Source organism: Rutilus rutilus, assembly GCF_951802725.1.
Source record: "Rutilus rutilus genome assembly, chromosome: 8".
Lineage (NCBI taxonomy): Eukaryota > Metazoa > Chordata > Actinopteri > Cypriniformes > Leuciscidae > Rutilus > Rutilus rutilus.
The window spans coordinates 17,648,446-17,660,945 of NC_140222.1; the positions used below are offsets into that span (position 1 = coordinate 17,648,446).

Consider the following 12,500-nt stretch of genomic DNA (forward strand, 5'->3'; position numbering starts at 1 on the left):
TCTTTCTCATGCTGCATATGCTCACTTTCATAATCAACATCGATTAAATTAAAAAATAACATTAGCCTATAATATTTAAACATAAATATGAAACTAAATGTTTTCTTTAATGGCTACAACACATACAGTACAGAGAAATTTCATGTCTTGTCGTTGGCCACAACATAATGACGTCACACATTTTCCAACCCAGCCCCCAGCCCCCCCTCCATGAAACAGCTTCCAGCGCGCCTGCGCTTTTCGGGTTTGGCACTTTTCAGACGGTCGCTTCGGATCTGTCTCGCTGCCGCCTGCGCATAGAGATCAATCAATGTATTTAGTCCACTGCGAGGGAAAGCTCGTTTGGAGGAAAATTAGGTTGTAGCTGCTTGTCTACATTACTACGATTAAAAAGAGGTGTTATTTGTGCAGTAACAACGTTTAGCTCACGAGTTATTGACCCGGGAAGTTCGAATCTGTGAATTTACTGGTGATGCAGGGAGTCTTGTGATTGGTTTTCAAGCCAGCCAATCAGAATTTAGCAGTCTCATCTCTGATTGGCTGGAATTATGGCATATTGTAACGCTGGGTTGTGTTGAGCAAGCGAGCCGTCTGCGCTTAGAGAGCGCTCACGGCTGGTATGAAAGGAGCAAGAAAGTGAAACTTTGCACACGCGAAAGAGAACGTCCGCGCACATCCAAATACTTATTTTAAAGGCAAAATTGATTTTCGTTCGCTCGCAATATTTTCTTATCTGCGAGATGAACATTTCTCCGCAAATCTCAGTTCACGCGCATGCGAAATGCCCTTTTGCACGCTCAAAATGTGATCTTGCGCGCGCAGAATTGTGACCGAAATCTTACCCCATACGTGCACACCGCGTCTCCATGAGAACGAGTGTTCGTTCGACGTTGAAAGCAAGTTCGCGAAAGGTTGGTATGTCTATCTCGTGAACACCTTTACACAATCACACATTAAAAAGTGGTATAAAAATATTTTAAATTCTGAATATAATTTTGTCAGTGTGTTAATGTCGACCCGAGAAGCGATTGCGCCTTCTTTAGAAAGTTAACTAGTCGCAAGTTTGTGGTAAAATGCACTTTTTGGTTGTGGTTGTCGATGTCAAAACACTATATAAGCTGTGATTCAAATATTAATAATAATAATAATTCATTACATTTATATAGCGCTTTTCTCGGCACTCAAAGCGCTTTACATAGAAGGGGCAATCTCCTCAACCACCACCAATGTGCAGCATCCACTTGGATGATGCGACGGCAGCCATATTGCGCCAGAACGCCCACCACACACCAGCTTACTGGTGGAGAGGAGACAGAGTGATGAAGCCAATCAGTATATGGGGATGATTAGGAGGCCATGATGGACAGAGGCCACTGGGCAAATTTGGCCAGGATGCCGGGGTTACACCCCTACTCTTTCGAATGACATCCTGGGATTTTTAATGACCACAGAGAGTCAGGACCTCGGTTTAACGTCTCATCCGAAGGACGGTGCTCTTTTGGCAGTATAGTGTCCCCGTCACTATACTGGGGCGTTAGGTCCCACACAGACCACAGGGTGAGCACCCCCTGCTGGCCTCACTAACACCTCTTCCAGCAGCAACCTGGTTTTCTCAGGAGGTCTCCCATCCAGGTACTAGCCAGGCTCAGCCCTGCTTAGCTTCAGTGGGCAACCAGTCTTGGGCTACAGGGTGACATGGCTGCTGACATTAAATAATGTTATGTCATTTTTTTACTTTTACACTGAATGTTTGCTGCTTCAATCCAGATGACTAGGCTATTGGTATAGGGTAAATTTAGTATAGGGTGTGAAAATTGTACAGCTGTGGTATAGACCCCTTCAATGTTTGTAAACATCGAACGCCTAGGTTGGGTGCGCGCGCAGCATGGGGTCAGAAAAATGGTGCGGCTAATAGACCGGCATATATATGCACTGTCTTTGCCATCACAGGAACGGGAACAGAACCATAATAAACTTGTTTTAGCTAATGGCGATTGTCTGCCTGATTAGAGTCCTGCACGGGTTCGGACGAGTGACCCGCAAATTTTGCTCAAACGGGTGAAAAATATCCAAAGTGTGTCGGGTCGGACACGGGGGAAACACGGGTCTAAACACGGGTTTAAAACAATCACATGCAAACGTAAAAATATATTCAGATTTTTAGGAACACGTCTACAAAAATATGCCTGATTGCCTGTATTTCAAGTTGATAAAATAATTTAAAATCCACATCAGTTTATTTGTCCACGCGCCACGCCCTCCCAGGATCTTTCACTTTTAAAAATGCATCATAACCGCGCGCGCGCGATCTGCTTGCAGTCGTCGAGATGGATGCTGAGGAGTTGAAGAAAGAATAGCTAGTGAGATTGTAAAGTTGTCGACAGTCATCAAAAATCAAGTCCAGTGAGTGGGAGAAATTTGGAGTTATCTGAAGAAAATATTGTGAACGGCTTATTTGCTGCATGCATTTTCGTGTTGGATAGCCGCACATGTGGAACTTCATCGGCGAGGAACCACGCAGATAACTGTGGTAACAAAACCAAGCAGTTCTGTCGAACAGTGTTTTTTATTTTATTTAACACTGTTAAGTATGTGTATTTTTTATATAATAAACGGGCAGACTGGGACAATGCTACGATCAAAGATGCTTGTGTTTAGTGTTGTTATTGACAGTTATTCTGACAACAACGGTATAGTTAAGCCCTGGTAAGTAAACAAACGTTTTCTGTAAACTGTAGACTGGTTTAATAGTTAGGTGAAGTTCGATATCTGGCATTAATTGTGACCTGTGTCATGCTACTTAGCAGATAGCAGCAGTATCTGAACCATAGACTGTAAAAAAAATAGATCTGAACAGATGTCGTCTATTTTTTTTTTTTTAAACGGATGAGATCCTGCAGGAATCCGGAAAAACTTGACTCCACAACTGGTGTGATTTTCACAGTCCACGACGCAACAATAAGGCATTTTTTCTTGACGAGAAATTCTCTGGTTAACACACAATTCAATGGGATGGAATGAACTTTCTGACCCCGACATGCGCACTGCGAACTTAGAATTTTCCTGTGACGTCGACCGTGAAGGGGTCTATAGGGTGTGAATTCTGTATAGAAGATGTGTAGATTTTTGGTATGGAGTGTGGATTTTGTAGCCTGGTAATACCAAACTCTGCTACTTCGCTTTGCTTCGTAGACAGAGTCTGGCATGGCATAATTGAAAAGCGTTTTCTTTCTCGCGGGGAGGCGCTTGTCTGAAGTTTAAAATCATTGGTTCCCGTAAGCCAATCATATAACGTTTGGTTATGGCGCGTGTTATGCGCATGCTCAGCTGCATCTAACTTCCACTGTAAACACATGTATGATGCGAAAACAAAACCATCGAGCGAAATACCGGAGTGAACATGGCTGTGAATGACTTTTGCAGATTATGTGAAGTAAATCTAGCATCCACGGTACAATCAGTGTCTACGTCACGGCTCTCAGCCCGCCCTCTGTTCGTTGATTGGCCGGCTGTTTTCAGGCCGGAGGAAAACGGAAAGCTATTACGCTGTCTCAGACTGAGTACAGAAGCGAAATGAAATTAAGCGGAACTAAGAAGTCTGACGTAGTCAGGCTATGGATTTTGTAAGAGGTTAAAGAATTTCAATGGGGTGTGAATTTTTTTCTAAAATTGTATGATATTTTTGTTGAGTTATTATTACACAATACTTTTTCCGACCTTTTTGAATCTTGCCCCTGACAAATAACCCAAATTACAAAAAAAGACTAAAACTAACACTAAAACTAATAAAAACTAAACTAAAACTAAGCATTTTTCAAAAATAAAAACTAAACTAAACTAGCAAACCCACTTTAAAAACTAATTAAAACTAAACTGAATTTGAAAACAAAAAGTCAAAACGAAATAAAAATAAAAACTAATGAAAAATGCAAAACTATAATAACCCTGGTTATGTCACATAAGGTGCATGTCATCATCATCGGTATAAATACAGATACTCTCTATCTCTTTGTCCATTGCTTTACTCACTCTCTATATAATCTATTACAGGGGTCACCAAACTTTTTTCTCTGGGGGCCACATTATCATTCCTGACTGTGATGGGGGGCCGGGTCCAGGTCAGCTATATAACATAGAATTGTATGACCCAGACCAAAATGACCACCAGCAGGCCTCATTGTGTAGTAGAGATTACTAGCCTGGCACAGCCATCCCCATATCAACACTTGATTCCTGGCACATATTTGTTTATCTTTACTAGTGGTTTGCAAAAGTTGTAATCGAGTCTTCACACTTTGTTTTAATTAAAGTTATTCTTCACAAATAATCGTTGGTCCACTATTCTTTGAAAACTCTGCACTCTCTTTTAGGCGTGGAACGGTACAGAAGTCACGGTTCGGTTCATACCTCGGTGTTAAGACATCACGGTTCGGTACGAGTTCGGTACAATGGAGGGAAAAGCAAAACAAAAATGCAGAAGGCTTGTGCATGTCTCAGGCTGGACCACCAAAAGAAAAATAAATGTATTAAACCTTGTATTTAAAAAAAAGAGAAGTTTTATTAATAAAGTAAAGGCATAGAACCAGTTTATTTGTAGTGCACTGACAATAGTTTTATATAATTAGTTCATTAATAAAAATACCTTGATATTTTTGGTAATTGTACCTGAATGAATTGAAAATTAATCTGCTACGTTTCATGTTTTTATGTTTCCACTGTTCGATCGCGGCCGCGCCTCATACACACACACACACACCGATCGCGGCCGCGCCTCACACACACACACACACACACACACAAATATAAGTAAACACTTTACGAGTTTTCGATCGCACCCACACCTCTCTCTCAACATAGGGGAGACCGGGGATGGTTGTAACAGTTTTGACCTTTCTGTCTATATCTTGTAGTACTTTGAAGTCAGTGTGTTCAAAATGTGATCCAAACTAGTTACAAGTGTCTGCTATTAAATGACATAGCTATTATCTTTGCAACACAAACAGAAAATGCATGGTTTAGTTTCAAACACGAGGAGTGAAATGTTACAATTCACCCCATAGTCTGGGTTAGTTGTAACATACCCTGGGGTGAGATGTAACATTATGATATCCACCGGGGTGATATGTAACATGATGAAATAAGGATTTTGACAAAATTATTTTGAAAGGTTTTTATTCAACACTGACTTTTCAATATAACTGATGTGTGTGTGTCACTCTTCGATATAACTGATGTGTGTGTGTCACTCTTAGTCTCAGTGTGTTTGTCACTCTCAGTCATAGTAATTGACCATTATAAATTGATAAAATTATAATAAATAATAAATAAAATAATAATAATAAATTGAATTGAAATTTTAAATAATAATAATTAATAAAATTGAACACTTGAACAGTGTGTGTGTGTGTGTGTGCGCGCGCATGTGTGTGTGTGTGTGTGTGACTCTGTTGTTACTCTGTCATAGTAATTGACCATAATAAATTGAACTTGAACACTTGAACATTCTATTTGTGTAAGCATAGTTGTTACTGTCAGTCTATAGTATTGGCCATAATAAAATTTTATGTTTCATTGTTGTTACAACTAACCCAGAGTCTTGTTGTTACAACTAACCCAGAGTCATGTAGCCATGAACTAGCTCACCTTACAGCTAACAGGCAAAACATTAGCACTAACAACTTGCATGGAAAATATCTACACAGACACACAATAAACATAATAAAAGTTTGATGAGTTTAACTACAAAGCAGAAATTCCCATAACAAAAACAAAAAAAGTAAAAAAAGTAACTTTCTTATCTCAAAATTGTTTTTTCCACTCTAACATGTGCTGTGTCTGCCACAGGGCTCTACTTTATCACATGTGGAATAAGAACTAAACTGAGCGTGTGCGAAGTGAATCAGGTGATTTGTAACTAGTTCCTGATTGGACAGATTGGAATTGTTACAACTGACCCGTGTTACAACCATCCCCGGTCTCCCCTATTCCAGCATAGCAATATTTACATCGCAGCCTGCTTCAGAGGTAAGGCGGAGCTACAGATTAGGTGTCCCTAAAGAATCCGCGTATCTAACAGTAGTTCCGCATTACATTAATTAAATTGCACGCGAGTTTTATTTATTTTTATACCGTGTATTCTCCGTGTAAATGTATGCACCAAACCGTGACGCCCATACCATGACGTACCGTCCATGACGACTTTTGGGGATTGCCTCATAGGGCCGGTTCAAGTAGTAGGGGGCAGAGGGGCTGGGGGGCCAGTCAAAGGGGGGTGGCGGGCCTGAGTCGGCCCGCGGGCCTTAGTTTGGTGACCCCTGATCTATTATAATTATAATCTACTCATTTCTATGTGTTATCAAGAGATTCTTCATTTCTGTCAGAGGTGAGTTTCTCTAGTCAAAGTAAGAATAATCACAGTTGTACCTCATCCATTCTGCTTCTGCAGATTATTCAGATCAATCTGCTTATCACCAACTACTCAATGTGCAAATGTACAGCTTATAGTTAATGCATAACTAAGTTCATCTTTATTCATTTCCTGAAGGCCATTTGGTTGCAGCAAACACATAACATAAAACAATCCCATACAAATACATACAATGTAAAGCATTTATTAATATTAATCTTAGTTAATGTTCATTGCAACATTTACTAAAACATTATTAAAATCAAAAGTTGTATTTGTTAACATTATTTAATGCACTATGAACCATGAAAAATGAATCACTATGTATTAACTAATATTAACAAAGCTTAATAAATTCTGTAACATATGAATTGCTCATTGTTAGTTCATGTTAGTTCTTATATTAAGTAAAGTTAACAGATGCAACCTTATTGTAAATTTTTTCCAAAATATCTTCATTTGTGTTTTGATGATGAATGATATGAGGGTGATTAAACGACAAAATATTGATTTTGGGGTGAACAAGCCCTTTAATGTACAAACTACAGTCTTTAGATCATTACAGTTGTTAGAAATCTGATTGAAGAAGATTAAAAATCTCCCACTGAAGTATATATTGAAATGTTCTGTTTGCTATTTCCTACAGCTTTCATTTAGATCCAGACTGATTACATAAAGCTAAATGTTGCATGATTCAGCAAACTGAAACAGTAATATGAAGTTTCTGTGTAATATGAAGCTGAAGATGAAGAAAAAATGTCCTTGTCAAACTGATAAATTGGCATCTGAATGATCTTTTGTTGCAATTTTTGAAGCGAGGATGATTTTAGGGAAGGAGGAAAAGAATGTGACTCTAAACCCTGATACTGAAGTACAGAGAGATGATCTGATCCTGTGGATGTTTGGAGATCAAGACAATCTCATCGCTCAACTGATCAGAGAGACCGGAGAGACGACATATGCTGATGCAGACGAGAGATTCAGAGACAAACTGAGGCTGAACAAGAACACTGGATCTCTGACCATCAGTAACATCACATCTGGAGCTTATAATCTACAGATCATCAGCAGCAAGAGGACGTCTTACAGGAACTTCAGAGTTTTCAATTCTTGTGAGTCTTTCCATTTCCTTTGCTAATATAGATGAGGTCTTCACTAATAATGCAGTATTTTCCCATCAGGCATTTTGACAGATACGTGTGTTGTTTAATGCAAAAAGCATTTCCATTTTGCATAAAGTTTCGTTCTGACAGCTAGTGAGTCACTTTATTTGTTATCATAGCCTTCAATTTACACATTGTTTAGAGGACAACCTTGGGCAGGGTGTGGAGTAACATATTTTTAATTAAAATCAAAATTTTACCCGTTTAATCGTAGAAATAATCAACTGGTTATCAAAATCAAAAAATGAATCGGTTATCAAAATAATTGTAGTTATAGCTCTAGTTATAACCAAAAAAAAAAATTATTTCGAATTTCATTATTGGTGTGTCTATTTTTTATCCAAAATTGAAGGAACATGTTTTCAAATTGGGGTCCAATTTGGACTAATTAAGCCAATATAATTTTAGAAATCCCATGATGCCCTTATAACATCACATTTAATATGTATAAAGATGCATTAATACTACAGTAAATGTAGACATGAGACCTCAGTTGCATCGGTTACTGACAGTGTAATATCAGTTTAATCTGAGTAACTTTCTCTGTTTGTTCTCCAGGTGAGTCTGGTCCCAAGACAGTGTCAGTGATGGCGGGAGAATGTTTAGTTTTAATCACTGATTTGAACGTAGAAAGAGATGAGAAAGTGGAGTGGAGATTTGAAGATAAAATTCTCTCAGCCGGAATGAATGGAGACATCAGTAAGACTTCATACGGTGATGATGTGAGATTCAGAGGCAGACTGGAGCTGCACCATCAAACTGGATCTCTCACCATCAAAGACACCAGAACCAGCGACACTGGAGTTTATCAGCTAAACATCTGCAGCAAATGTGGAAAGAACATTTGCTGGGAATTCAGTGTTACTGTCAGTGGTGAGTAAATCAACTCTTCCAATATGATACCCTGATCCTTGGTTAAAAAGTGGCTTCAGTTGTTTCATTGCAAAATAATACATAATATGCTCACCCTCATGTCGATGTATGGCTTTATCTTTTGAGGAACATGAAAGAAGGTTCATATTTAGTTTACTAGGGTTGAATGCTTTTCTAAATAATGAAAGTCAAAGTAGAATTTCAATGGATGGAAAAAAATGCTGAGAGAATATTATGATTCAGAGACCATTAAATGTCTTATGGTTTGGACTGATTTCATACTGCGGCAAGGGAGGCATGATAAAGTAAAGTCTGCAATGAGAGAGTGAGCGAGGAGACGAGCGGTAATGAAGTAGATCAAGTGCACGACTAACGCCTTTCTCTAATTCCAGTAAATTGAAAGAATTTGCTACTTGCCACACATACAAAGCATGTTTTTTTCTAGTTTTTGATGTGACCATAATGTCTAAAGAATTTACTGTGCATTATCTAATAAGTCTGTGATTGCTGTTAAAACAGGATCAGATGGAAAAGCTCCTGGAAACGAACCAAAGCAGGGGAGAATCTGTTGTGTGCGCTGAATCTCTTCAACTTTAAAGTCCCCCTGTGGTGATAATCAAGCTTTTAATGATGTTTATATGTATATTTGGTGTTTTTAATATGCTTTAAGACTAACCATGTTCAAATTCATAAGTCAACACCATTGCTGAGTATTTTCTTCTTAAAACTGCGGTGAACCAAATACATGTCTCAAAAACATGTTTGACATCACTGGTGTTTCAAACTACGTCACAAACTACCTTGTAACCAATCACGTCAACGTGCCGGCGGGGTTTAGCAAAGCATTAACAGTGAATTAGCAGGGGAGTCTCAAGAGAAGCCATGGTTATCCTGGTATATTTTTCTGTTAATATGAAAAATCGGGTAGATTTATCAATAAATCTGGTATATGATGTAGGCCAGGGATGGGCAACTTCAGTCCTGGAGGGCCACTGTCCTGCAGGGTTTAGCTCCAACCCTGATAAAACTCACCTGCCTGTAGCTTTCTAATAATCCTAAGACGCTGATTAGCTTGTTCAGGTGTGTTTGATTAGGGTTGGAGCTAAACTCTGCAAGACAGCAGGCTTGTGCACAATTCAGAATTGAATTGAGAATGACTCCTTAATTCCAATTAAATTCTTGAATTTGAATTGAATTTGAATTGATGTCAAAAACAGGATCTAGAATTACAATTCGAATTTGAATTAAAGGAAGCAGAATTGCAATTCAATACAAATTCAAAGAAATTCATATTCATATTTTAAGTGAAGTGTTTAACAATGAAATATGATTGCATTATAATATGCGGGGCGGCAGTGGCTCAGTGGTTCATGTAGGTTGTCTACAAACCGAAAGGTTGGTGGTTCAATCCCCGATTCCACTTGACCAAGTGTCGAGGTTTTCCATGAGCAAGACACGTAACCCCAGCTGCTCCTGACAAGCTGGTTGGCGCCTTGCATGGCTGACACTGCTGTTGGTGTGTGAATGGGTGAATGTGAGGCTATGTAAAGCACTTTGGTTGCTAAACAATTTGAGGTGGACATTTGTTTGAAAGCACAATTTAATGGGCAACACTGGACATTTTAAGTTTCAGAAGTCCCTTACAACTTCACTCTGCACCAGTTGAGAGAATCTTTAGTGTTGCAGGAAAGATATTCAGACCAGGGGTGCGTTTCCCGAAAGCATCGTTGGCCAACTATGGTCGCAAGTTCATCGCAATGTCCATTGAACTCTATTGGTAACGACGGAACTTGCGACCATAGTTGGCCAACGATGCTTTCGGGAAACGCAACCCAGAACGGTGCAGACTCAATGAAAAAACATTTGAGGAGCTATTGAGAATTAGATGCAACAGTGTTGCTCAGTAATTTTTTGCATTGGAATAAATGATAACTGCATTAAACAACTTTGTGTTTGTGTGATTACTTTGAAATAAAAATTACATTGGAACAAAACTAATTAAACAACACTGAGGGGGTAATTTATTTCAAGAATTTGATCAATATCTATTTTAGAACAAAATGTATGCAGGGTTGAGGATTAAATAGTTACGTGAAATGAAATTTCTGTTATTAAATTACAAAATTAAAGTAATTGTATTTAGTTGTATTACTGAGGTAAAATGTTTAATTCAACAAGTTACTAATAAACTTAAAACGAAAATGCTTTGCATTGATAAAGTTATCCAAATTAAGTAATCCAAACCACATTTATAATGGGTAACTAATAACAGTAAGCAATAACATTTACAAAGTAATCTTCCTAACACTGAATGCATGCGAGACTAAACACATTCTTTCTGTTGTGTGACTGTGTGGAATTTCTTTGAATTGCCATTAATTTAATTCCACTTCCTGTCATTCCAATTCAAATTCAATTCAATGTCTTGTGGGGCGGAGTAAATTCAATTCAAATTCCAATTCATGAATTGAATGGAGGCCAATTCGGAAATTCTGAATTTTGCACAAGCCTGCAAGACAGTGGCCCTCCAGGACTGAAGTTGCCCATCCCTGATGTAGGCTATATTATGATGTTATGATGAACTACAGTATATGCCTTTGTCCACTAAAGTTGTTCAAAGGGTTTCTAAGGGTGCTGATATAAAGAAGGCAAACACAGTTTGAAATCGCTGGTGTTTCTGACGTCACAAACTACCTGTTCACGTCACCGAGAGGATGGTGTGAGTGAGTGGAGGCGGGGCTAATTTGCATATTCATGGACTGCATATACTAAATGGGGCAAGGGTGTAGAGTTACATTCAAGCTATTTTAAGTCATGAATTTTTTTCAAGGAAAAAACATTTAAAGATGTCATTTTGATGATCAAAGATGAGTTTTGAGGGATACAATTATTGACTACAGGGGGTCTTTAAGTTTGCATGTTCTGGAAGGTATGTGTCACAAATGTAATATATGTTCTTTTCTTACAAATGAACATGAAAAGTACCCAAATAAGACTGAACCTGGTAATTGGTTATTTAATGGAAAAGTGTTAACATTTCTTCTGACGTCTAAGATCTCTTTTTAATTTCTCTAATTGTCTTTGTTTCTCAGATTCCACTGGAAACGGACTGAATGAATCAGCAAGTATAGTGATGTCACTGATTCCTGATGGAGTACAGCAGGGGACGAGTTCAGTTTGATGAGATAACACACACACACACACACACACACCGGTGTCAATCACTCTGACATCATCAACAATTGAGCTCCGTCTTTTTTATCATCCTTTAGAATCTGTCCATTGAAAGTGAGAAATGACCCATGTGCTGTTGTTAAAAAGTGACGCGGAGGGTGCCAATACGTGAGTTGGGAGTGAGAACGTGTTGGATTGTAAGTGGAAATGCTCATCATTATATAATATCTTAGGTACATGTCAGTTTTTAATCAAGGAAAAATTGTTTCTTTCTTGTCAAAGCCTTCAGAACATTTGGAATGCAACGCGACACATGCGATTATTGTATGGCATGTTTTTTTTAAAGACCCCCTTGTGGTGAAAATCAGCTTTTAATGTTGTTTATATGTCTATGTGGTGTTTTTAAAATGCTTAAAGACAAACCATGTGTAAATTCATAAGTGTAAAAAGACAGTCTCAAAAATGCGGTTTGAAATCACAGTTTTTTCTGACGTCACAAACTAAACTACCAATGACAGCAACAATCTGAGCTGGTGTGAGTGCGTGGAGGCGGGGTTAATTTGCATATTCATGACTCTGCATATACTAAATGAAGCAAGGGTGTAATAGCTGGGTTTCAGTCATGTGATTATGATGAAGCGTGAAGGCGGGGCGGTTTCAGATGGAGGGCAGGAAGTAACATGGAGAAAACGTCTATGGAGGAAACCATTGCGGAGAGTCCGTATTGTACAAATTTAGAACCAGTTTCAAGAAATAGATACAAGGATTTAGTAAACATATTTTATTCGCTTGTTTTGCCCGTAATGGAGCGCATCTCGTGGCTCCCGCCTCACAGGCTATAGCGTCGCACCTGCCACAAGATTTCTCACTGTTTACATCTAACG

The 12,500-nt window shown here is 38.6% G+C and overlaps 2 protein-coding genes across 2 annotated transcripts in view; both read left to right on the forward strand.

Annotated features, from left to right (window-relative positions):
- Window positions 1–11,623, forward strand: part of LOC311294773 (uncharacterized protein) — a gene marked incomplete at both ends in the record, with an annotated part of 25,029 nt that extends 13,406 nt beyond the window's left edge. The window contains 5 exons of the mRNA XM_084415802.1: window positions 5,845–5,903; window positions 5,991–6,024; window positions 7,222–7,518; window positions 8,128–8,442; window positions 11,535–11,623. Coding sequence (XP_084271928.1) covers window positions 5,845–5,903; window positions 5,991–6,024; window positions 7,222–7,518; window positions 8,128–8,442; window positions 11,535–11,623 — 794 coding nt within the window. The remainder of the gene's footprint in view (window positions 1–5,844; window positions 5,904–5,990; window positions 6,025–7,221; window positions 7,519–8,127; window positions 8,443–11,534) is intronic.
- Window positions 1–12,500, forward strand: part of LOC311295887 (uncharacterized protein) — a 515,693-nt gene that overhangs the window by 372,881 nt on the left and 130,312 nt on the right. The gene's annotated exons all lie outside the window — the stretch shown is intronic.